Source organism: Eulemur rufifrons, chromosome 15 (assembly GCF_041146395.1).
Source record: "Eulemur rufifrons isolate Redbay chromosome 15, OSU_ERuf_1, whole genome shotgun sequence".
Taxonomy (NCBI): Eukaryota; Metazoa; Chordata; class Mammalia; order Primates; family Lemuridae; genus Eulemur; species Eulemur rufifrons.
This window is the reverse complement of record NC_090997.1, coordinates 91,639,354-91,666,356: the sequence shown is the minus strand read 5'-3', so window position 1 is coordinate 91,666,356 and position 27,003 is coordinate 91,639,354. Positions and strand designations below refer to the sequence as shown.

The 27,003-nt window shown below is 32.8% G+C and overlaps 1 protein-coding gene across 3 annotated transcripts in view; it reads left to right on the top strand.

Moving 5' to 3' along the window:
* SHPRH (SNF2 histone linker PHD RING helicase) overlaps positions 1-27,003 on the top strand; it is a 91,272-nt gene that overhangs the window by 29,515 nt on the left and 34,754 nt on the right. For all 3 annotated transcript variants that reach the window (XM_069487683.1, XM_069487682.1, XM_069487684.1), the window contains 11 exons: positions 1,785-1,948; positions 2,059-2,315; positions 3,434-3,555; positions 12,879-12,967; positions 14,785-14,877; positions 18,138-18,245; positions 19,225-19,367; positions 22,960-23,133; positions 23,453-23,515; positions 24,494-24,719; positions 26,454-26,597. In XM_069487683.1, the coding sequence (XP_069343784.1) occupies positions 1,785-1,948; positions 2,059-2,315; positions 3,434-3,555; positions 12,879-12,967; positions 14,785-14,877; positions 18,138-18,245; positions 19,225-19,367; positions 22,960-23,133; positions 23,453-23,515; positions 24,494-24,719; positions 26,454-26,597 (1,583 nt within the window). The remainder of the gene's footprint in view (positions 1-1,784; positions 1,949-2,058; positions 2,316-3,433; positions 3,556-12,878; positions 12,968-14,784; positions 14,878-18,137; positions 18,246-19,224; positions 19,368-22,959; positions 23,134-23,452; positions 23,516-24,493; positions 24,720-26,453; positions 26,598-27,003) is intronic.

Here is a 27,003-nt window from a genome sequence, read left to right as displayed (position 1 = left end):
CAAGTACCAAGATTTATTAAGCACAGTACAGTCCAGAGAGGGAACGAGTCTATCTCCACAAGTGGAGATGGTTTTAGCACACACGTTTTTATATGATAAATGGACTACCCCTCCTCTCTTTAGGTGAAGTTTCCCTTTCCCGCCCTTGGGTGATTGACAGGTTTTCTTATACAAATCCCCTCTTAGTTTGTGCTCATGTGTCCTCCCAGAATCCTTTGAAAGCCCACGGGGGGTGGGGGTGGGGGTCAAAACCACAATGCAAATTAGATGATAATGAGCCCTGGGTCAGTTGAGGACAAATGAAATCTCCCAGTGCTCATTCGCCAGTCCATGACATTTGTGGTTTGACCATTTCCCCAGTTTGCTTTTTCTCTACCTCTTTTTAGTTGGTCAGTTCTTACATTCTCCTATCATAGACAAAAACATCTGTTACTCTTTGCCCCTTCTTATCCCTTCCTAACATTAGGTCAGGAGATGCTGAGATTTCTGACTTGCATAAGTCCGTGGATGGTAACAATATTCACCAGTGAATAACACCAGCAGAGAAGCATGTCTCGGGGAAAAGATTATGAACTTGATTTTGACAGATTCAGTTTGAGGCACTTTTGGGATCTCAAGAGTTAGCACATAAGCAATTGATTTGAACTGAAAATAAAAATCTGTGATTTCTGCAGATAGGCAATGATGCTTTGGTTCTTTCAGATGTTACTAATTCCCACAACCATCCAAGTAGCTTAATTCGACCTAAATATTTGTTGGTCATCCTCAAAATGATGTTGTCGATAGGGTCATGGTATTTTATATTATTTTTTTATGGCTTCTGAAGGGAATATATGCCCATTGTGAAAAATTTTAACAATATGTAAAAGTTTAAAGAAAATTACACTCACTCGTAGTCTTCACTTGAATACAAAACCACATCCAGTCTTTTCTATATAAATGAACTCATACTGCATGCATAATTTTGTGTTCCTTTTTTTCACTTAACATTGCATCCTAAGCAGTTTTCCATAACTCATAACAAATAAATATGTGGAAAACCACTTAGATGTGTTAAGTGGAGAAAAAATAAAATATAAAATTCAGTATGCCCAATTAAGAGATATACAAGAAGTACCACATGCTAAAGCTAACAAATGCAAGGCATGCTATATCAGAAAAGAAGTATAGTTCTATTTTATAGGGGTACCATAATTTATTTCTTTATTTGAGTCATTTTTATTCTATATACTGTTGACATTGTTATGAATATCACTGTGTAGGTAAATATGTTATCTATATTTTTTATTATCCCTTAGGCTTGTTTTCAAGAAATGGAATTATTAGATCAAAGGGTATGAGGAATACTGGATCAGAGAATATTGTCCATATCATCTATGTGATTAGAAATCTTTTTTTCCTCATCCAGCAATTCTTGCATCTATTAGTTTCACTACATGGTATTTCTTGCATATCTCTTATCAATCACATTCAATTGAATAGTTTTCTGGTTTTACCTGATGGTAATTTCAGACTTTGGAATTAAATATAAGCTTTGCATAATGGTTCCATAAACTTCACAACATTTTAGCACCTTGCACAAAACTTAGAGCAAAATAGATGCTCAAGAAGTGTAAATTGAATTGGAATTGAATTTCAGATTTAAGAGCCTATACAATCTACATTTTAATTCATGCAAATTACTATGTACTGTGTAATGCCTGTAAAAGTGCTTATTCAAAGTAATTATGAAGAAATACAGAAACAGTTATTCTCAAAGTGTTTGTTTTCTTTTTCCTTTTCAGATCTTTTTGGGTTAGTGGTCTTTCTTGGTATTGAACCTTACTGTGTCAAACACTGGTGGGTTCGACTTCTCTATCGCCCTTACTGTAAGAAGAATCCTCAGCATCTCTACAGCTTTATTGCTAAGATACTGTGGAGGTCTGCAAAGAAAGATGTGATTGACCAAGTCAGTATGATAAGTTTTTATTGACTAAGTGTATTATAAGAAAAAAAAAAAACTTTGGGATGGAAAGTTAAATTTTCGGGTGAAATCTTTTTTTTTCCTCCTCTTTATAGATCCAGATACCACCGCAGACTGAAGAAATACACTGGCTCCACTTTTCTCCAGTGGAAAGGCATTTTTATCACCGTCAGCATGAGGTGTGCTGCCAGGATGCAGTGGTAAAACTCAGGAAGATTTCCGACTGGGCTCTCAAGCTCAGCAGCCTGGACAGAAGGACTGTCACCTCCATCCTGTATCCATTGCTGAGGCTCAGGCAGGCCTGCTGCCACCCACAGGCCGTTCGTGGGGAGTTCTTGCCTCTCCAAAAAAGGTTTTATTATCAACGTCCTTATACTGAAATTGATAGTATCAAAGTAGACAATATTTAAGCAATTAACTTTCTGGCCCATAGTTTCATTCAAAGACTTATAACTGAGTTGTCAGTTATTTTTAATGGTATGGTGTTTTTTCTTTGGTATGGAATCTCATTTGTGAAAGATAATCACATCATATTTATTTTCATGGTTTTGAATATTTCTTTTAAAATTAGGATTATTGTTGGGGTTTTTTGTTGTTTTGGGGGGTTTTTTGGCTATACTCCAGATATGAAAGCATTTTGCTCTTGTATTTTTTGGTTCCCACATCAGGGAATTAGATTACCATTAAATATTTTCTTTAAAATTATACAACTATATTTACTTGATTATTCCTTCTGAAAACATTAAGGAATTTATGTTCTTAATTTTTCTAGTGTCCTAGAAATTTTTTATGTATCAGCCTGTGACTCAGGAACTGCCTTTTTTAAAGCACCTGAGGCCATAAGACATAGAAAGAAGATTAGATTTTGTCCTTGACCCCAAGCAGATTATAGACAAATAAGGGAAAACGACAAAATTATATTAATAGATTTCTGAAATACAAGGTGAACATGGTAAATTTCACAAGATGTACATACGAATTACTATGGACAATGAGAGTATGGAAACAATTTGTATATGAATGGCTAAGTTAGTTAAACAGCCTTCTGGTGGAAATGGCATTTAGCTTGATCCTTGAATCTTCATTTTCTATAGATAAAATAATATTCAGGTTAAGTGTTCAAGTTCAAAGAGGTTAATTAGTTAAGTTGCAATGCTGGTATTCAGATAGTCTTATAACAAACACCCCATAGTGTTTCAAATACATCATGATGTACATTCTGCTTAAGGAACTAGTGCATTCTACTATTAATAGTTCCATTCTCTCTATCCTGAAATGGGAAGAACTGAAAAAATGGTGGGCTCAGATAGAGGTAATCGAGATGGAATGGAGGTGAAGAAAAAAATGCTGAAGGTATCGCAAAGATTCTGTAGGAATCTCGTACTCTTGATCACATGTGATATAACACTCCCACTGAAATAACACTTTGGAATTTCTTTCTAGTTTTGAACAATCTATCTTTTCTTTTAGCACCATGACAATGGAAGAACTGCTGACATCTTTGCAAAAGAAATGTGGAACTGAATGTGAAGAAGCACATCGGCAGCTAGTTTGTGCCCTCAATGGCTTAGCAGGCATCCATATCATTAAAGGTAGAAGGTGATTGCTTTGTTATCTCTCATTCTTCCAAATACTTCCTGTAAAAGGTTAATTATAACAGAAATCAAAATTCCCCCCAAAGGACACTCTTGCACACTACTGAGTGCAATTTAAATAGGTTAAACTTAAGAGAGAGCAGTTAGGCAGAATGCTTCAAAAACCTTCAAAGTTTACATACGCTTTGACCAAACATTTCCACTTTTAGAAGTTCTTTTTTAAGGAAATGAGGATATGAACAAAGATACAGCTAGAAGTTGTTACTTTTAGTCTTTAATAGTCAACAACTGTAAACAAAATATCTAGAAGAGTTTCAACACATTCAAGGAAGATTTGTTCATTGATTTAAAAATAATATCATAAATATAAATAATAAAAATGATATTGTTTTTAAGTTCATTTTTTCAATAGTTATTTGTGTTTGAGTAAGTTCAAAGTAACAAAGATGATACGATAAACACAGTAAACTCCCTGAACTTGTATACCTTAAATTCTTACAGAGGATGACAGATAGATACATAAACATACATACGCAATGTTTATGTGTAAAGTTATAGTGTTATGTATATGATGCACAAAATTTAAAAAGTTAGAAAGAACATTTACATAGAAGGGTGTTTTCTTGGTGGTTTCCCATCTCTAAGGGATCACTGTTTTTTGTTGTGTGGTGTCCAATATCTTACAAACTGTTGTTTTGTGTATTTTGTCTGTTATTTTAGTTGTTACAGGAAGGAGAATAAATCCATTCTCTGTTACTGTATCTCGTCTGGAAACAGAAGTTAATATATAACTGGCACTTTTAAGAAGCACCATTCCATATAAATACCTTTTATATAAATATGAAAATCATTAAAACTATATTTCATAGATTCAAAAGTAAAGATTAAACTCGTTGAGTAGAAACATTGAAAACATAAAATCAAACTTCCAGAGATCAAAATTTCAGTGTCTAGTATAGCAAATACACTTAGTTAATAGATGATAAAACATTGCAAAAGAAAAGATCAGTAAATTTGAAGTATAGAATAACAATAGAAACTCTCCAACTTGAAAAACAAAGAATAAAGACTAAAAAATTTGAAAAGAGCCTCACTGAGGTTTTGGACAGCTTCAAGTAGCCCAATATAAATGTATTGGAATCCCTGAAGAAGAAAAAAAAATATGAAGAAATATGCTGTGGGTTTAATAACATGTAAATGTATGTACGAAAACAATAGTACAGAGTCTGTGGGGGGTAGGGAAACATGGATGTATAATATAAGGTTTTTATACCGTATATGAAGTATAATATTACATGAAGGTAAACTGTGACAAGGCAAAGATATGTGCTTCCTATAGCAACTGCTAAAAAACACAACAAAGGGAGGTAATAATCCAAAAGATTGGATAAAAAGGAATAATAAAAAATCTTCAATCTGAAAAAGCAGCAAAAAAGAAAAGGGGAACAAAGAACAGATGAGATGATTAGAAAGGAAATAGCAAGATGGTAGATTTAATCCCAAGCATATCAGTGATCATATTAATTATAATGGTCTAAGTATCCCAATTAAAAGGCATAGATTATCAGACTGGATTTAGAAAAGCAATATCCAACAATATAGTTTCTATAAGAAACAAACTTTATATTTAAAGATGCGAATGTAAAAGGATGAATAAAGATACACCATGTTAACACTAATCGAAAGAAAGCTGAAGTGACTATATCACTCTCAGGTAAAATGGATTTCACGTAAGTACTGCACAGTAACCAGTTGCACCATAGGAGCTCCTAAGATAGATTTCAGAGCAAAGAATGTTACCAAGGGTAAAAAGTGTCACTACATTACTGGAAAAAAAAATCTTAAATATTTATTACCTAAAATTAGAGCTTCAAAATAAATAACAAAGACTGATAAAACTATAATGAGAAATAAACAAATTCATAATTATAGTCAGAGATGTCAACATTCCTGTCTCAATTATTTATAGAACAGGTAAACAGAAAATAAGTAAGGATATAAACAACACTTTAAACCCATTGACCTAATCGACATTTATTGTACACTTTATCCAACCAAAGAGGAATACACATTCTTTTCAAGTGCACATGGAATGTTTACCAAGATAGGGCACATTCTGGGCTATAAAACAAGTCAATAAATTTAGAAGGATTCAGGTCTTACAGACTATGTTCTATGTCTGCAGTAGAATTAAATTTTAGGTATCAATAACAAAAAGATAACTGGAATGTCTCCAAATATTTGGAAACTACATAACAAACTTCTTAATAACCCTTGGGTTAAAGAGTCAATCAAAAGGGAAACAAAAGGGAAACTAGGAAGTATTTTGAAGTGAATGAAAATGAAATATCAAAATTTGTGGGGTGTAGAAAATGAGTCATTAAAGGAAATTTATAGCACTAAACACATATTAGAAAAGAAGAAACTTTTAAATCAGGGACTTCAGCTGATACCTTAAGAATCTGAAACAAAGAAGAGCAAATGAAGTACAAAGTAAGCAAAAAGCAGAAATAATAAAGATCAGTGCAGGAATCAATTAAAAGGAAAATAAAACCAATAGAGAAAGCAGTGAAATCAAAAGTTGATTTTTTGAGAACAATAAAAATTGATAAGCCTCTAGTTAGACTGTTCAGGAAAAAAGAGAGAAGGCACAAATTACTGTTATCAGGGATGAGAGAGATGACATCACTATTCTACAGATATTTAAAAGTACTATAAAGGACTGTTATGAGCAGCTTTGTTCCAAAAATTTGACAGCTTAGATGAAATGAACAAATGCTTTGAAAGACACAATCTACCAAAGCTCACTCAAGAAGAAATATATGACCTGCATAGCCCTGTATCTATTTAAGAAGTTAATTTTGTAGTTAAAAATATTTCCACAAAGAAATTTCTAGGCCCAGGTGACTTTATGAGTGAATTCTACCAAACATTTAAGGAAAAAATAATATCAAATCTATATAAACTCTTATAGAAAATTGAAGAGAAGGGAATACACCCCGACTTATTTTAAGAGGCAGCATATTCTGATTCCAAAACCAAAGACATTACAAAAAATAGCGTAACTGCAGATCAATATTACTCATAAACATAGATGCAAAATTCTTTTAAAAATTTTTTTAATGTATTCAACAATATATAAAAAGAATAATACAAGTGGAGTATTGGAGGTCAGTGCAGGAATCTGTTATGACCAAACAGAGTTCATCCCAGAAATGTAAGATTGGTTTAGTTAACTAACATACTTCATCATGTAATAAGCTTTACCAAAAAAAAAAAAAAAAAAAACCATACGGTCATCTCAATAAATGCAGGAAAAGTATTTGACAGAATTCAACATCTATTCCTGATAAAATCTTTTAGCAATCTAGGTGTCAAAGGGGACTTTCTCAGCTTAATAAAAGGCATCTATAAAAAACCTACAGCTAATGTCATACTTAATTGTTGAAAACTGAATATTTTTCCTGTAAGATTATGAACAAATCAATGATTTCCCCTCTTATCACTTCTATTAATATTGTACATGAGTTTCTTTCCAGTGTGGTAAGATAAGAAAAAAAATTAAAATTATCAGATTGTATAAAAAAAATAAAACTGTCTTTATTCACTGCAACATGATTGTGCAGGAAAAATACTAGAACTTATAAGTGAATTTTATAAGATTGTATGACACAAAGTGAATATACAAAAATCAATTTTATTTCCTTCCTAGCAAATTCATAATTGTAACAATACTATTCATAATAGTACCAAAAAATATGAAATACTTAGGCATCAATTTGAATAAAGATGTATAAGACCTATATAAAAAAGCATAAAACATTGAAAAAATATTGCTGAGAGAAATTAAAAACACCTAATTATACTGTGTTTATGGATCAGAAGACTCATTATAAAGGTGCTGATTCATCCCAGGTTGAACTATAGAGCCATGTCATCAAAATTTCAGCAGACTGTGTCGTAGAAATTGACAAGCTAATTCTAAAATTCAAATGGAAAGGCAAAGAACCTATAGTAGCCAAAACAACTTCAGAAAAGAACAAAACAAGATTTATATTACCTTGTTTCAGAACTATTTTTAAAGTTGCAGTAATCAAGACAATGTGACATTGGCTTAAAGATAAGCATGTAGACCAATGGAACAGGATCGAGTCCAGAAATAGTCCCACTAATTTGTGATCAAGTGATTTTTCAACAAAAGGGCAAATGTTAATGTTTTCAGTAAATGGGGCTGGAACAAGTAGATACCCATGTGGAAAAAATTAGCGTTCAACCTTGCACCATATAAAAGATTAAATTGAAAAGGGTATTAGACTAAATTAATTAAATCTAAAACTATAAAACTCCTAGAAGAAAACAAAGGATACAATTTTTGTGATTTGGGGCTGGGCACAGTGGCTGAAGCCTGTAGTCCCAGCACTTTGGGAGGCGGAGGCAGGAAGATCATTTAAGGCCAGGAGCTGCAGCCTGCAGTGAGGTATGACTGCCACTGCACTGCAGCCTAAGCAACAATGCAAGACTTTGTCCCTTAAAAAAAAAAAAATGTGATTTGAGATTAGGCAAAGATTTATTAGATATGAAGAAAGCACAATCTGTAAAAGAAGAAAACATAAATTTGACTTCACCAAAATTAATAACCTCTATTTCTCAAAAGGCAAGAAAATGAAAAATAAGGCACTGAATGGAGAAAATAGTTGCAAATAATATATCTAGAAAAGTACTTGAATCTGGAATTTAAAAAGAGCTATTAAAACCCAATAATAAAGAAACAACCCAATGAAAATGGGAAAAGCAAATAAACTTTCCTTTGCATTAACTTGAAAATAATTAGGCAAAAATCAGGAAAATGTGTGTCATATCTGATACCAGTTTCTCAGTGCCAAATTAATTGAATGGAATAATTGTGATTAAAATCTACAGACCACTTGACTGTTGTAGGTGAGAAATATGTGTGCTTGTCCTCGAAAATATATGAATAATGAATGTACTATTTAAAATATTTTCAGGTCGTTAAAATCTGTCACATACCTGAGAAATGACTATTTTTCTGTACGCATTTTACATTATGCATGACACTTTACATATGCTATTTTATCCTTATAACTGTGCAGTGATTGAGATATAACGCCCATTTTACTTAAGGAATCTGAGGTAAAGAAAGGCTTAGTTGCTTTTTCAAGATTATAGCTGATAAGTGGCAGAGTGTGTCCTGGATCTCTTGATTTCAAATCGAATATTTAATTTTTATATGTAAACTTCAATATTATACTGTCTATAGTAGGTTGAAATTTCACAGGCAAAAATTTCTAAAATGGAGTAATACAGTATTTGTAGATTGTCACAATAAAAAAAAGAAATTTCAGCTTTCCCATCTTGATTTTAAAACTGCAGTCCTCATTTTACGATATGATTCAGAAACTTAGATAGTGAAGGAATTTTCTCCCTTGGCCTTTTTTCTTATCTCCTTTTCTGATTTATTATTGCCTTGCCTTGCTGTGAGGTTATGTATGGTACAGGGGCTGGGAAAAAAAGGTTTCTTATCTGATCATTTCCAAACACTGTCACACTCTAGTAGGGTCAGTGTACAGTTGGCTCCTGTGTGGCAGTATACCATGCTATTGCATAATAGAAGCTGCATTACTGCTCTTTCAGATGGTTTCCTTTGCATTCCCAGTGTAAGTCCAGAAAGTCCATTAATAGATGATATGTCTATTATGAATTTAATTGTAAACTTAATTGTAATGGATTTGCTGTTTTTAGTTTCTATTGCTTAACTTCATAGTGTTATGTTAAACAATATCCATTTTTAAAAGTAACATTACATATTTAACTTACATAATTTAGACTCTGCCAATGTAAAGATGAGACAGTGAAGATCTGACTTCTGAAAGAAATCTAAAATTAATATCAAACTCTGAAAGATTAGTACTTACTATATGCAAATAAATACGTATGACTTGTAATGCATATTGTAAAGTCCTCATTGATTGGCATTAAACACATTGTATTAATAATTTTGAACAATTTGTTTTCTGCATATCATTTTTAGAGAAAACTAGCATGGCAATATCAAATCCAGTTTGTTTACCTGAAAATGTTAGTGCCATCAAGTGGTGAAGAATGGATATTTCCAGATTTCCAAATTTGACTTAAATTTTTATATCTTAGCAAATGTGCATATTTTTGTGTCTTTTTTAAATACACATAACTACAGGTATTATATTGAATAGTTCAAATTCAGCTGCTCACTATACCTCCTTTAAAAATGGTACTTATGAATGGTGAATCGTTAAATGAATTCTCTGCAAGTGATATATAAACACTAATGGAATCCATGTCTTTTCAAAAGCTTTTATCATGACTCTTAAAAACTAAAAAAGAGAATCCACTGTGTGAAGATAATTGAGTGTTACTCCATATAATGTGACTTCATTATTATGAAAATATTCTTCTGCATCATCTAAGTGGATAGAAATTGGCTGACTCTGCAGTCCTGTAAAAAATGTGTGTTTTAGAAAGTTTTTTAAGAGTCTTTCCTACATTTTCTTCTAGAATTCTGATTGTATCACGCCTAAGGTTTAAGTCTGTTATCCACCGTGATTTGATTTTTGTGAGAGGTGAAAGCTGTGGGTCCTGTTTCAGTCTTCTACAAGTGGCTAACCAATTCTCCCAGCACCATTTATTGAATAGGGATTCTTGTCCCCAGAGTATATTCTTTCCCGCTTTGTCAAAAATTAGGTGACTATATGAGGATGGTTCTATATTTGGATTTTCTGTTGTGTTCCACTGGTCTGTGTCCCTGCACTTGTGCCAGTACCAGGCTGTTTTAAGAACCACGGCCTTGTAGTATAGTTTGAGGTCTGGCAAATTAATCCCTCCCATTTTGTTTTTGTTGCTTAAAATTGCTTTTGCTATACAGGGTCTTCTTTGATTCCATACAAAGTGTATAATTATTTTCTCTACGTCTGTAAAGAATGATGTTGGTAATTTAATAGGGATTGTATTGAATCTGTAGATCACTTTGGGTAGTATAGATAGACATTTTAACAATGTTGATTCTTCCGATCCACGAGCATGGTATATTTTTCCATCTATTTGCAAGTTCTGCTATTTCTTTTCTCAGTGTTTCATAGTTTTCCTTATAGAGGTCCTTTACCTCTTTAGTTAGATATATACCTAGATATTTTATTTTCTTTGTTGCTATTTTGAAGGGTATTGAGTCTTTAATTTGGTTTTCCGATTGACTGTTATTGGCATATATAAATGCCTCTGATTTGTGTATATTAATTTTGTAGCCTGAGACTTTGCTATATTCGTTAATCAATTCCAGGAGTCTCATGGTTGAATCCTGGGGGTTTTCCAGATATAACATCATATCATCAGCAAAAAGTGAGAGTTTGATCTCTTCCTTCCCTATTTGGACTCCCTTGATTCTGCTCTCTTGCCTGATAGCTCTCGCAAGGACTTCCAATACTATGTTGAAAAGTAATGGAGACAGTGGGCAGCCCTGTCTGGTTCCAGTTCTAAGTGGGAGTGCTTTCAGTTTTTCCCCATTCAGTATGATGTTGGCTGTGGGTTTGTCATATATGGCTTGCATCATTTTTAGGTAGGTTCCATCTATGCCTATTTTGTTAAGCGTTTTTATCATAAAAGGGTGTTGAATTTTGTCAAATGCTTTTTCTGCATCTAATGAGAGTATCATATGGTTTTGGTTTTTGCTTCTATTTATGTGGTGAATTACATTCATAGATTTACGTATGTTGAACCACCCCTGCATTTTTATTAAGTAACTAATAGAACTAGATATAAAGCAATTGTGTAAAAGCAAGTGTTTGAAATTGTTTTTTTTAATTTTTAAAAAGCAAGTGTTTTGTACAACAGTGTGAATGTACATGCCACTGAACTACACATTTAAAAATAGTTGAAATGGTAAATTTTCTGTGTATTTTACTTCAATTAAAGTATATATATCTACTTTCACAGAAAAAAAAAGACAGAGAACTAATCTTAGAATTTGCAAAGGTGTGTATATATAAAGTTCATTATAGCTATGAACACAGTCCTAAATACATGATCTTAATAAAACTAGTTTGAAATGTTAATAAAAGAAAGTTTATGTTATACTTAAGAGAAAAAACTTTATCAGCAAACAGAAACTGGAAGATCTCTATACCTTTTTTGTATGTTTCATGATTTTGCCATGGTTAGATTTTTATTTTAATTGTATTTATGATTTACCAGTTTTGACTTTTTACCCAAACAGCAAATAAAGTAGATTCTATTATTTAATCCACTAAAAATGTTTCAGCTCTCCTTTCATCGAGTTGTCATCAAACTTTTTCCTGTAAAGATCCTGATAGTAAGTGTTTTAAGCATTGCAAACTGTAAGATCTCTACACAGTTACTCAGCTCTGCTATTGTAGTGCAGAAGTAGCCACAGACAGTACAAAAACTATTGAGCAGAGTTGGGTTCTAATAAAACTTTATTCGTAGACCCTAAAATTTAATGTAATTTAATTTTCACATCATGAAATATTATTTTTAATTTTTTGTGACTAGTAAAAATCATTCTCTAGCTAATGGACTTGACAAAAATGAAGAGGGTCAGATAGGCCATAGTTTGCCAGCCTAAGTTTAATTGATTCTCTTGGAATTGTTTTATTTGAATGAGCTGCTAATTATGAACAATAGGAAACAGCATACATCTCAGACCAATTGTGATATATGTGACCAGAAATGGAAAGAAGATCCCTACGTTTTTGAAATGTATTTGTTAACTGGAAATTATTTTGGCCTAATACTAAAAACAGCAATAGCTATCAAGAATAATACATTATTTTTCTGTTAATTATGTGTAGGTTGGTCATAGTGTCTTGAATATTTGTTTACAAATTCCTATAATTACCCTAAATTTGTCCTTAATTTCAAACATGCCTACTAATTGGCACCCTTTAACTTCAATAAGAAGAAAATTGTCTAAATTAAAAGTTAATCTAGACTTTGTTTTTTAGTATGATATTAAAAACATCATAAATATATTTGATTGTAAATATATTTCAGTATAATTTTAAAACATTATAAATATGATATAAAGACATTATATTCCATGGAATTAAAAAGGGAACTATAATAAGTTTTTTTTTTTACAGGGGCAATCATTGATAGCAAGCCAAATTTCATTGCTTAAAAAAAAATCATTGTTCATTGTAATTACTAAGTTATGTTTTTGCAGTAGATGTTTTTAGATAATAGACAACTAGATGACATTGGGAGTTAAATATGTGACTTTTTTATGCTTTAAATATGTTTTAATTCTGTAGGTGAGTATGCCTCAGCAGCAGAACTATACAGAGAAGTGTTGCGCTCGTCTGAGGAGCACAAAGGAAAACTCAAAACTGATTCACTTCAAGTAAGTAAAAACTAAACAGTTTCAAATATTCTATTTGCTTTTTACAAAATAATTTTTTCTGAATGTTTAAAAGGATAAAGGTTAAGAAATAGACTAAGTCATAATCACTGAGAATGAAGCTCGGGATTCAGTCCTTTTATTATAATAAATCACCCAAGGTGATTCGTACGTACAGTAAAGTTTGCGAATCAATACTATTCCATCTGCTTGGGCCAGTTTTGCCCACAAGCCTGACAAGATAAATTTGTAATCTACATTAGAAAAATAGTTCAAGTTATTTGTACTTCAAATAATAGGTTATTTTTTATCATTTTTGCATATGAATTTTTACCAAAAAGAAGTTACACTCAACAGTGGAACTAAGTAATAAAACCTATCAAATGATCTTGTAATTTAATTTTTAAAGGTCTTTTAGGGAGATTTAGATATTTCAATTATAACACTTATTTCTTTTTGCTGCCTTGGTTCTGTTTAGTAGATCTTATAGACAAGGTTATCTAGCTAAATGGAAAATAAAGACCAATTTTATTAATTTTGGCAAGTTTAGGCCTGAAGTCCCAAGTGAGATGACTTTACCATTCAGAATGTTGACCCTGGGACTAACGTATTCACGTGTGCCACAGTGGGTATTTGTAGGAATGTATGGGGGAGTAGAAGAAGAAAAAATTAAATATACATCTACTTATATTCTACAAGGATAAGGATTACAGAAGGCAGGCCCTAGACCTTAAGCAAGTGTGTTTGTCTCAGGAGGGAGTGCAAAGATATTCTGAATAAAGGAAATAAAGTAGAAGAATGGGCAAGGAAATAGGTAAGTCTAGTATGCCTAAATTCAAGAGTGAAGAGTAAGCAATCAGCCTGGTTCTTGCTTTTGAGTCATCCCACTGACTGGTAAAGCATGGCTCACTAAATGTCTTGCTCTGTCCAGTCATATCAGCCACTCTGTTCCCTCGGGATGAAACATGTAAGGGGGTAGAAAGAGATCACAATATTCTCCCCATTTCACCACCATGTACAGAAAATTACAGAAGTCCTCTTCCACAAGCATACATAGAGAAGACAAGTTTCTACCACTTCAAGTTTCTTTTTGCTATTAACTCTAATGATGTTACTGATTATATTGTCTATGAAGCCATGTTGACAAGATCGAAGACATTTGAGGTAATTCTTCTAAGACTGACTCTACAAAGATTTGTACCATGGCCAGTAATATGTAGCTGAACAGAATGAACCTTTAAAGTCTCAAATGACTGGCACCAAATCAGATCTTACCAGGACTCTTTCCCTGTCATCCTTTATCCCTTAGCTGTCTTCCCAGTAAAACGTCAGGTTAACAGAAACTACTTTCACCTTATTTCGTAGCCCTGCTTTCTTATTTATTTTATTATCCTTACTTTTATCATAATATATTAATAATTTCTAGGTTCATCCAAACTCATTTCCCAGGAAAAAAGGAATCAAGTCAGTGCGGTTAGCCTTTCTACTTTACTGAACTTATCTGGCTTACTCTCGCTTCCTTATGTAGACAAATGTCTGTCTGACAGAAGAAATATATCTACTGAATGCATAGCCTTACTGCATAGGACAGTATATTTTTAATTGAAGAAAATTCATTTCATAATTTAAGACCTTTGTTATAAAACTGACATAATTTTTCTCTCAAAAAGTTGATACTCAGATTGTTTTAGAGGAAAAGTATTTGGTGATACAATCTTAACATGGTGTTAGTGCCCTGTATGCCATATGAATAGTAGGTTCTCTCTAGAGTCCTGCCTCTGCATTGACTGTTGTAATTATTGCCTTTGGTGTGTCTATAGAGACTTCATGCTACCCATAACTTGATGGAATTGTTGATAGCCAAGCACCCAGGGATACCTCCTACCCTGAGAGATGGCAGACTTGAAGAAGAGGTAATTATTATTTTATTCTGTCTGTAAAAATATATTTTTGTAAACTTTATGCTCCATCTAAGTGATAGTTCTTAGGGCATACAACATTTAAATAAATGTAAACATGTTTTCCTGTTATTTTGACATTTCAAACTTTGCTGTGGTAATTTTAGGTTGCAGAGACACCAGTACTCCATACTGTTTTGCCTCTTTGGTAATCTACTTGCAGTTATGTGGTTACTGCTTGTTGTAGATAGGCTATCGGTAGCCAACAGCACAGGATGTAAATAAACAACACATTAAGAAAAGGTGACCTTGTTGATCTCATGGCAGATCTACAAGAGATGTAGTTTATTAAGTATAAAAAATTTTGTATTTTCTCCATCTCTTGCTGCATATTATTTAAGTCAGTAAATAAACTCAATTTTCTTTCAAAGAAGTTCCCCTACAATAAATATTAATATCTTATTATGCTAATTCTCCCAGGGAATTTTGCCATTTTTAAAGATAAAAGAGAAAGGACAAAACTAAAAGGAAAAGAGTAGATAAGCTCGAAATATTGAACCTGTAAGTGGAGGCTTTATTTGAATCAACAAGATAAAAAATGAGATGATATAAGTATGCACAGCCCTTTGACCATTGGTTGTGGGGGGGTTTTGTTTTGGTGAACTGTTTATTTAATTGACAAATAAAAATTATGTATATTTATGGTATATAACATGTTTTGATATATGTAAATATTATGGAATGGCTAAATCAAACCAATTACCTCACATTTTTTCTTTTTGTATGAGAACATTTAAAATCTACTCTCTCAGCCATTTTCAAGTATACAATATTGTTATTAACTGTAGTGACCATATTGTATTATAGACCTCCTGCATGTATTCTTCCTGTCTAACTGAAATTATTGAATCTTTGACCAACATCTCCCCAATCTTTCTAGGCCCTGGAAACTACCATCTCTGCTTCTATGAGTTCACCTGTTTTAGATCCCACATATAAGTGAAATCATGCTGTGTTTGTCTTTCTGTGCTTGGCTTGTTTCACTTGGCAAAATGTCCTCCAGGTTCAGACAGTGTTCTTGTAAATGACAGAATTTCTTTCATTTTGAAGGCCTAATAGTATTCCATTGTGTCTACACTTGACCCTTGAACAATGTAAGGGTTAGGGGCACTGAACCCCCACACAGTTGAAAATACGAGTATAACTTTTAAGTCCCCCAAAACCTTAACTACTAAGAGCCTGCTGTAGACCAGAAGTCTTACCGATAACAGTTGATTGACACGTTATTTTGAATGTTATATATATTGTATACTGTATTCTTAAAGTAGGCTGGAGAAAAAAAATCAAGAAAATCATAAGGAAGAGAAAATATACTTACTATTCATTACTTGGAAGTGGATGGTCATAAAGGTCTTCATCCGCATTGTCTTCACTTTGAGTAGACTAAGGAAGAAAAGGAAGAAGAGGGGTTGGTCTTGCTATCTCAGGAGTGGCCGAGGTGGAAGAAAATCCATGTATAAGTGGATCCACTTAGTTCAAACCCCTGTGTTGTTCAAGGGTCAACTGTATATACCATATTTTTTTATTCATTCATCAGTTAATGGACACAAGGTTGATTCCATGTCTGGGCTATTGTGAATGATACTGGAATGAACATGAGAGTACAGCTATCTCTTCATTTCCTTTGGATATATACTCAGAAGTGGAATTGCTGGATCACATGGTAGTTCTATTTTTAATTTTTTGAGGAACCTTCATACTATTTTCTATAATGGCTGTACTGATTTACATTCCCATCAGTAGTGTACAAGGGTTCTGTTTTCTTGACCTCCTCACCAAAACTTATCTTTCATCTTTTTGATAATAGCCATCCTAACAGATAGGAGGCAATAGTTCATTGTGGTTTTAATTTGCATCTCCCTCATGATTAGTGATGTTGAACACCTTTTCATATACCGCTTGGCCATTTGTATTAATATGTTTTCTTTTGAAAAATGTCTTTTCAGATTCTTGGTTATATTTTAATTTATTTGTTTTCTTCCTATTGAGTTGTTTGAATTCTTTATATATTTTGGATATTAACCCCTTATCAGATGTATGATTTACAAATATTTTCTCCCATTCTGTAGGATATCTCTCCACTCTGTTGTGGTCTTGTTTTGTTTTGTTTTGTTTATTTTTTGTGGGGTTTTTTGCTGTGCTTTTGACTTCACTGTTCTTGATGTTAGATGGCAGTCTAAGTGTTGGGAGTTTTCAAGTAAAATTTCATTCCCAGTGTAACCATCTAATCCTTTCACTTTTCATTTAAATGCCTTCAGTGACGGCAAGCTATTATTTATCTGGGAGACAACCCAGTCTATTAGTGGACAGCTCTAATAACCAAATAATTATAACCAAGGAATTTTAATAAAAGTTAATTGGAAGATTGTGACAGGAAGAGGAAAAATGTTTCATAAGAAGGAGTTTTCATACTATATAGATGCATTTCTAAGGAAGCCATATTATCACTTTGTCTAATTGTCATAGAATATGAAGCCACGTATTTCAAAACTGAACAATATCTTAGAATTTATCTTCAACCACCTCCTTTTATAAATGAAATAACGGAAGCTCAGGGAAGTGAAATGGCTAGTCCAAAGAGATGTATCTATTCAGTTGAGCCATATGAAATTGCCATTCATTACATTCATTACAATAGAACACCAATCATATTGGATTGAGGCCCTACTCTTATGACCTTGTTTAACCTTATTTACATCCTTAAAGGCCCTATCTCTACACATAATCACATTGGGGATTAGGGCTTCACATATAAATTTGGGGAGAACACAATTCAATCTGTAATACCTGTGTTACTGTATATTCTCAAGTCTTATTTTTAAACTCAAGTAATGCCAAGAAACTGTGATAACTAAATTAGACAAGGAATTCTGGAAGGTGTACTTGCTTTGCCTCGTAATTTGAAATGTTACTGTCATTTTTCCCCTCCCTCTGTTTTTTCTAATTAAGAAACTATTTAAATAGAAACTTGGGGAGTGGATATTTGCCATTTCTTAAATTTTGTGACTTGGACAGGTAAATTTTGTTCTCATCCCTATATATCTTAGGAATTTCTAGCATGACTTTCATCTACAGTATACCTGTAGAATTTTATGTTTAAATCAAATTAAGTAGCTTTAAATATATAAAATGACCACATTGTTCTTCAAACGTAATACTACAATATTTTCTATATCTGGAGTCAAAGTTTGTTTTTATTTTCTGTTTCAACACAGGCCAAACAACTGCGAGAGCACTATATGAGCAAGTGTAATACAGAAGTTGCTGAAGCCCAGCAAGCTTTACAGCCTGTGCAGCAGACCATACGTGAGCTTCAAAGAAAAGTATGTCCAAAGTTTCTTACTTGTTTTTGTCTCCATATATCATTTTGGTTTTTGTTTTGGGGGAAGGGAGAAACTTGAATTTCCTTATTCATCATGGCATTCTTAGCACCTAATACAGTGTCTCATCCACAATACAAGTTTATTTACTGTTAGTAAGGTTTATTGGTTGAATGAGTAGATACGTAGCTAAAGCAACTATTTTGAGGTTCTCTTTTATTTTTTTTTAAACTATAATGGTTTTCCTCTTACCTTGAGTATGTAACAAGTTGTCTTTTGAAGAAAGTAAAGACTTCTGTAACCTCCTTTTGATATTAAATATGTATGTTTCCAAAATCCTTTCTTTAAGATGTTACATTAAAACCACAGATATTTTTCTTATGGAATACATACCACTTATCATTTCTAAAATTTCTCTTTTATGGAATCAGTAGCAAAGTCTAAAGAGGAAGCTACACAAATACACTTTTATTTTCCATTTTTTAATCAGTTGCTCCAAATTTTATTCTCCCTAATTCATTAATTATTAAGTATCCAGGCATATGATTTTAGTATTATAGGTTATTCATTATCTAAGTAGAATCTAGTTCAATTAGTCGAAGATTAGAATGAAGGCTTTCTGTATTATGCTGAGAAAGAGATTTATGACCTTTTCACATACAGAAAGTAAGTATTGAATTTTCATTTTGGTGTAAAGTATTTTTTTAGCATAGCTTTGTTATGCAAGTGTGTGCAATAAATTTTCATTCATCCAGAGTAGTCAGAAAACAGGTGTTCTCTTTAATTATGTATGCAAAAGAGGTATTTAACCATTGTATAGATAGTATATATATTTGGCTCTCCTATATTATAATTCCTTTGAACATTGCATTTATTGGTATCTTTGAATTATGCAAATCACCCTTCCCAATGATGGAAGCATAGTAAAAAAAATTAATGGTACTAAAAAATATTAATTGATCAGCTATTGTCTTTTTTACAGATTCATTCTAATTCTCCATGGTGGCTGAATGTGATCCACAGGGCAATAGAATTTACTATTGACGAGGAGCTTGTTCAGCGAGTGAGAAATGAAATAACCAGCAACTATAAGCAGCAAACTGGCAAGCTTTCTATGTCAGAGAAGTAAGAAAATAGCACAAAACAGATTAACTATAATCAACCCAAATATTCAGATCATTCAGTATTTAGAGATGTAATTAAGTACTAGAACATATTTTGGTTATAAATATATGAGTTTTACATTTTGTTAAGAGTACATTTCAAAGAAAATTATTAGGGATAATTCTAAAAGAGAAACTTTTTCATATATTATTAATATCTATTTTTAAATACTCTCTTTTAGTGCCTTTTTAAAATCTGCTTAAAGTATTTTCTTTGTTGGATACACCCAAAGCCAGCTTTAAGCAATGGGTTCTTGGGTTTTTTGGGTTTTTTTTGATAGTTTGCAGAAATTTATTAACATAGAAAGATGTTGTTTAATCTTCTATCCCATCAGCATCCATTGAAGTCCCTACGACAAAAACCACTTTTACCCACTATTCTGGATTTCAATTTAGATGACACTGGTTGTTAAGGTGGAAAGTTTAGTAGGTGCTCATGGCGCAGGTGGAGAAAGATTTCTCACACAGAGGTCAAGATATATAAGTAACATTTATTTTATCCTTTAGAAGAACAGGGAGAATGAGAGAGAGAGAGAGATAAAGAAAGAGAAGGGTGGGAGGAATAGAGCAGAGAGATGGCGTGGCATCCCAAAGAAAGAGAAAGGAGATGCCAACAGCAAGGCCAGGTGGCTCGCTGATTTTAAGGGGGTTGAAGAGAAGAAAAAAAAAGAGTGATGCTGTCAGTTGAAAACAAAAGTGGTGGCAGGAGGTAGATAACAAAAGCTGCAAGGATGTCAAAGTCCAAAAGTTGGTTTCCTGCCTTCCTTGGTGAAGGGATTATTACAGGAGATGTCACTCTGTCCTGGAGATATGGTTGAGGCTTGGAGCTGATTCTCTTGCTGTTTACTCAGGAACTCTGTAAAAGCACATTCTCAAAAAAAAAAAACAATTGTGAAAGAGATATTTATATCTCATTTGCATCCATTCAGCTTTCTTCAGAAGTTGTGCAAAGCAGAACTCCTGCAGGGTACCTGTTAGTTAGACAGCTCATAGGATTGACCTTTAACCTTACTGGGGAAATTGTAGGATTAGGTATTTTCCTATGTGAGATTAGGTGTTTTCCTGTTGTTTCTGTAAGGCTGCCCCTTTCACTTGTTTTAAAATGGCTTTTGTTTTGGAGAATTTCATCCTTGACATAAGGGATTCACGCTTCCCCAGTGTGATTTTAAATGTCTTCATTTAGTCTTCCAAAAACTTTTTCAAATGTCTGCTAAAAGAGATATGCTACATTTTCCATGTGTTTTATTACAATCATCTTTTTGACCACACAGAACCTGACAGGCTTCTTGTTTGTGAAGTATATGCAATATTTATATGTCTTGAGTGCATTCCCTTTTTCTCTATTAAGCCAGGGATCTCGATTTCAGGATAAGTTGCCAATTTAGTCATGATTCATTTTATTCATTTTTAAAGCTATATCCTAATGCTGCAGTCCCCAACCCCAGGGCCGTGGACCATAGTGGTCTGCAGCCTGTTAGGGACCAGGCTGTAGAGCTCTGCCACCCTTCCTGTACCCTTGTCTGTGGAAAAATTGTCTTCCATGAAACCAGTCCCTGGTGCCAAAAAGGTTGAGGTCCACTGTTTAGTCTGCCAGCATTTGTTGAAACAGCAAAGAAAATATTAAAATTATTTTGAAGTTGTTTTTCTTAAATTACACAGAAACTATTTAAAAGATGTAAATTCTCATATTAAAATACATCCTTATTGAATGTTTTGAGGTCCCAGATCTATAAAATTACCAATAAGAAACATAAAACATATCATTTATTATTGAAACATTCCTTTCATAAACATTGGGCATAAATAGAAAATAACAAAGCATGTTTCAAAACATGCAAGGGTAAACATATAAAATACCTATAAGTAAGTTAATTTTTTTATATTACTATATATTCAGAGATTATTTTACTATTGTCTGTGTTTTTGTATGAAATCGATATCTCAAAAGCAAAATTATTCATGTTTACTAGTTAATGATTGTTGGGAAAGGCTTTTAGCTTAGTGAAGAGCACAGGTAGGTGCACTAGTCAGATTGTTATGTTCATATCCCAGTGCCACCACTTACAAGTTCCGTGTCCTTGAAAAAGTTACTTAAACTCTGTGCCTTAGTTTCTTAATCTGTGAAACCCCTCAGCATTGTTGTTAGAATTAAATAAATTAACATTTGTGAAGGACTTACTTAGAATAGTGTAAAAGTTACCTTCTATTATTATTTTCTTATCTTTCATTTAAAGGACCTGCAAGAGAAAACGTTGCTAAGAATGGTTAATGCTGATCTGTGATAATATTTTTCACCCTCTATTCACATGACTCATATATGTTAGTGGAGAGAAATTTTATGACGTTACATCTTCCCTTGTAAATTTAAATTTCTAATAAGTTGGAAATAAAAACCTTGTTTTCTTTTTGTGAATAGTATCGATACCTAACCTAATTTTGTTCAAGTATCTATGCAGATTGTTTTAGAAATTATTGAACAGCTATTCTGTGCCTGTTAGATAATGTATTTTTTAAAAGTATATGATATAATTCCTGCCTTCTAAAAGCTCAATGAAAAACAAGACCCACAAACAATTTGAGTAATATGATTATGTATGAAAACTGAACATAACAAAATACTAAAATGAATATATTCAATAAACTTCATGAACAGGAAGAAACATAGATGATTGTTAGAAAATATTAAGGTGAAAAATATTAAGGAAGGCTTCAGGAAGGAGGGCAGCTTTTTTTGAACAATTTGGGGAGCGGGGTATATGGTATTTCAGGATGGAAAGTATATACTCTTAACTCTTTGTATTTTCCAGTTTCTAATGTCTGATTATTTTAAGCCTTCTTTTTCCTTTCATAAATCCACACACACACATCCATACTTTTTTTTCCTTAGCCCTTTTCATTCACAGTTTATGAAAATGGTTGAGAACACTGTATTTGGGTTTAACTCCTAACTCTGCCACACATTTGTGACTTTATTTACCTTAATTTGTTATATTTCATCCATAATGTGAGCATAGCAGAAACTATTGAAGTTATACATGAAAAGTATAACTTGGCAAAGTGCCTAGCATATAGTAGATGGTTAATATTTAATTAAATATATATATTTAAATGAGGAATATAACTCTTGGTTAGTTTTCTTCTTTTTTCCCAATTTTCTGTCTTTATGTATCATTCTGCATTCACCTCTCCATATAGAGCAAGGGCATCAGGGGGACATTTATAGTCAGTGAGCCTTAAAAAGGAAGAATGTGGCAATCCTGATCTTTCAAAGATATCTGAGACAGAGACATAGATTTTGCATATTCTTTGCATTTTGAGCACAAGACTATCAAAATCTTTTGATGTCTGTTGTAGTAGATAAGCCAATGTTATTGTACCTTGACTAGTAGATTCCAATTGAATACACTCCTAAGGAAAACACACTCAAGTGCAGCTGGGTAAAATATAGCACACAGTTTCTTTAACATTTTGCTTGGCAACCATTTTCTGAATTTGAGAAAATTGACTCTTATTCTTTTGTTTGTGTTGTGTGTGGTGCTGGTGGTGGGAATCAGATTTCGTGACTGTAGAGGTCTTCAGTTCTTACTTACAACACAAATGGAAGAGCTATATAAATTCCAAAAGCTAGTAAGAGAAGCTGTAAAAAACCTGGAGGGACCACCATCTCGTAATGTTATTGAATCTGCAACAATCTGCCACCTCCGACCAACTCGACTTCCTCTCAACTGGTAGGTAGTAGAAGAATTTATACAATGAAATGGTACCATCCATTAAGCTAGATTTCTTCTGAGAGAAGAAACAATGGCTCATATAATAAAACTTTTTTTCATTTTAATTCAGACAGAAATAGAAAGAGATATATTATTAATCTAATTTTTTTAAAAAACACTCAAGGACCAGATATAGAAAACCATGTAATTTTTTTTTTTCTAAAATGGCATGTCTGTTACAAATAAAAAATAAAGTACAAAATACTAAGCTTCTCTTAGCAGTTACCTGAGTGCTGGTTATGTTTGTGACTATTTCTCTGATACTCTTTTTTTTCAGCTGTGTCTTTTGTAAAGCTGATGAATTATTCACAGAGTATGAATCAAAGCTATTTTCTAACACGTAAGTTCTCTATTTGATTATTACCCATCAAGAAAATGAAACATTTTACAAGATTTAGTGTTTGATTATAAGACCATATTTTCCTCACAGTGACCTGTCATATTTTTTGCTTCATTAAATCAAGAAAGTAAACCCTTGACAGTTGATATTTAACATGCTCAGTTTTACTTATACAGAAGTTACTGCCTAAATGTTCATGTCATGGTAATGTGTAATTAATTGAGGGGCAGTTTAGGAGAGTGGTAAGATCCCAGGCTCTAGTCTGACCAATTTGAACTCACATCCCTGCTCATTGTTCTGGGCAAATTACTTCTCTAAGCCTCAGTGTCCTCATTCATGAAATGAAGGTAATAACATCTCTTCATTGAAGTTTTGTGAATATCAAATAAGAAAATGAGCATAATTATTTAGCATAGTGCTTGATACATAGTAAGTGTCATATCATATGTTGTCTCTCATTATTAATACCCTTTCTCCATACAAAGTCTTCATCCTGTGTTGGAGATTGAGCTACCTGGTGAGTGCATAAAACCATATTAGGAGCAAAATTATCTCTATTTTACAAGCTTGGAAATTGAGAAAAGTTTCTAAGTCTGATTGCCTTGAAAAGAAAGATTGATAGTGTACTTTTAGATCATACTATGCTTTTTTTTTTTTATGCATGGTCATTGGTTGTGATTTATGTTTTAATTCTCGGAGTGAGATTTATAGTTTGGAATTTATAGACATTTTTGATTATGCCATATGGCTCTCAGGAAACACTGGACAAATTTATGACACTTCCAGGATTTTCAGAGTTGCTATGGTTTTTCCAAAGACTTGCAAGCATCATCTTATAGATACCACACTGAAAGTTGTTGAAGAGTTATTGACCTTTTGCTTCTGTATTTGTTCTGCCAACATCACTCATTTACAATATCACTCATTTACTTACCCACTGATAGTAGTTACTGTTGTTTTGTTCTGGTATGTTTTCAGAGTCAAAGGCCAGACTGCAATATTTGAGGAGATGATAGAAGATGAGGAAGGACTGGTAGATGATAGAGTACCTACCACCACCCGGGGTCTGTGGGCAATAAGTGAAACGGAGCGATCTATGAAAGCAATACTATCATTTGCAAAATCACATAGATTTGCTGTTGAATTCATTGATGAAGGAAGTACTTCAATGGATCTCTTTGAAGCATGGAAGAAGGAATATAAGGTATAGAATTTTAAAACTTCCTTCCCATATTAAAAATTTTCCGTTTTTACATTAATTTTCATGGCTTTCATTTTTCTCTCCAGCTTTTTTAAATCTGCTCCGGAGATTGAGGTGTCACTATTTTTCTTTCCCTAAAATGTAACTGTTGTAATAAGGAATTACTAATTCAGTAATTACTCATCATATAAGGACATTCTATTTATTAAATTATTAAAAGAAAATCATTACTGAACTGAAATTTTTCTGAAACCTTTTGTTTAGCTATGAAAATGTTTCATTCTATTCTTAGCTTGATTTTATGCTGCTATTCTTTGAAATTAGAGTTTTGTTTTTATTTTTTGTTGTGCTTTTGCTCAACAGCCAAATATCAACAATCTTAAACATTGGAAAACATAGTAAATACTTCTCAACCTACAAGAGGTTGGAAACCGTTCTAATGAGTAAAGCACAAAGTGGCTTTTCATATTTATATTTTCATGATTTCATCATATTATAACTCTGTACTGGAGATGAGATTCCAGAATTCATTAACTTAGAATTATTCTTTATATTTCGATTTGTTATTCATTATCCTACTTTGTAGGTGAGGTAGGTGAGATGGGTAGGGAAAGGAAAGAAGTGTATCATTTATTTGTAATGTCATAATTCCATTCAATATCTTTTTTTTTAAGTTCTTAAAAGTTCGGAGAAAAATTTTTATGCAGAAAAAGAAGTTGTCTGTAGTATCAGTTCATACATTTGATAAATTGGGGTATACTTTTATAAAGTCAAAATCATTAGTTCATAATAATTTTTTTCCTCACACATTACTATTGTAAATACAGAGCACATTAACACTGTTTATTATAGCGAGGCATGGAAGAAGACAGTATTATATACAATGTCCAGTTGCCCTGTATTCTTCCTTTGGGCTCAGTTTGGTTACATGCTCTTTGTCCAGAGGAGTGCTTATTGTGTACTTCTCCCAGGTTTTTGTGCATTTTTTTCTGTATAACTTTGCAGACCTTTTCACAGAAAAGCAAATAAATGAGCTACTGCTAAATATATCAACCAGGATCTACCTCAAAGTATAAAGTTAGTGAAGAAAGCATGTCAAAAAATTTATGCTGATTACTACCATTTCTATAAATTTACAAAACATATATAACCAGATTATTAAGGATACATACATGTAGTATAACTCCAATGAAAAGTCTGTAAGGATAAATACAATTCAGAATAGTAGTTACCCCATTGTTGGGCCTTTCCTCACATATTCCTTGAAGGAGGAATATGTGAGAAGAGACTGATACAATTGAGAAGGAGCACAACAGAGGCTTTCCTGAGAATTTTTTCTTAAACTGGATGGTGAATACTCAGTTGCATTCTTGTTGCCATATATATTATTTTGAATATGTGAAATACGTTACAATAAAAACACTTAAAAAAAAAAATAAAGCAGAGAAAAGATTCCATCAGCCCAATATTGAACTGTAAAGATCTTTGGTTTCACCAAGGAATCTCTGGGTAGTCTGTTCCTAAGAATCTAAAGAGGCAGTATCCTGTGGAGATTTTTTAGTCTCACCTCGTCATTCTAAACTGGCCCAAAGAATTATTGCTTGTACTTTAGACACTTAATGAAAAAACATGTATGTCTAAGACCTCATAAAGACTTTTGCTCAAGGCACATCTTGGTGATTTTAACCAATTTTAATTATATGCTTTACCACCGCTTTGTCTTTTGTGTTTTTTCAGTTACTTCATGAATATTGGATGGCTCTGAGGAATCGTGTATCTGCTGTTGATGAACTTGCAATGGCTACAGAACGACTAAGAGTGCGTGATCCTAGGGAGCCAAAACCCAGTCCACCTGTTCTTCATATCATAGAACCACATGAGGTAATTTGCAAGTAAATCACAGAAAAAGGCACAGCAAATAGATGTAACAAAAATTCAAGACCTGTTGAAAAAGTAGAGTCAGGATAGTGATCTCTTCTATAAGTATATATTTAATCTCCATTCTTAATTTGAGCCATTGTTTTTACAGGTCTAAATAGGTCAAAGGTGAGAAATTTCACATCTGTTCTATGTTTAGCATTAACTATTTTGATACATTTTCTTTGTTTCTCTACAGATTACACAGTGATCAATTTTTTGAACACCTTCTATGTGCTATTTATAGGTATTCACAGTTACTTTTTAGACATATTTTCTATTACCTCAGTTTTATCAGAACTAGAAAAATCTTCCTTTAGAACAACTAAAAGCTTTTCTTTTGCAGTGTTTGCTTTTACTAATGATGAAC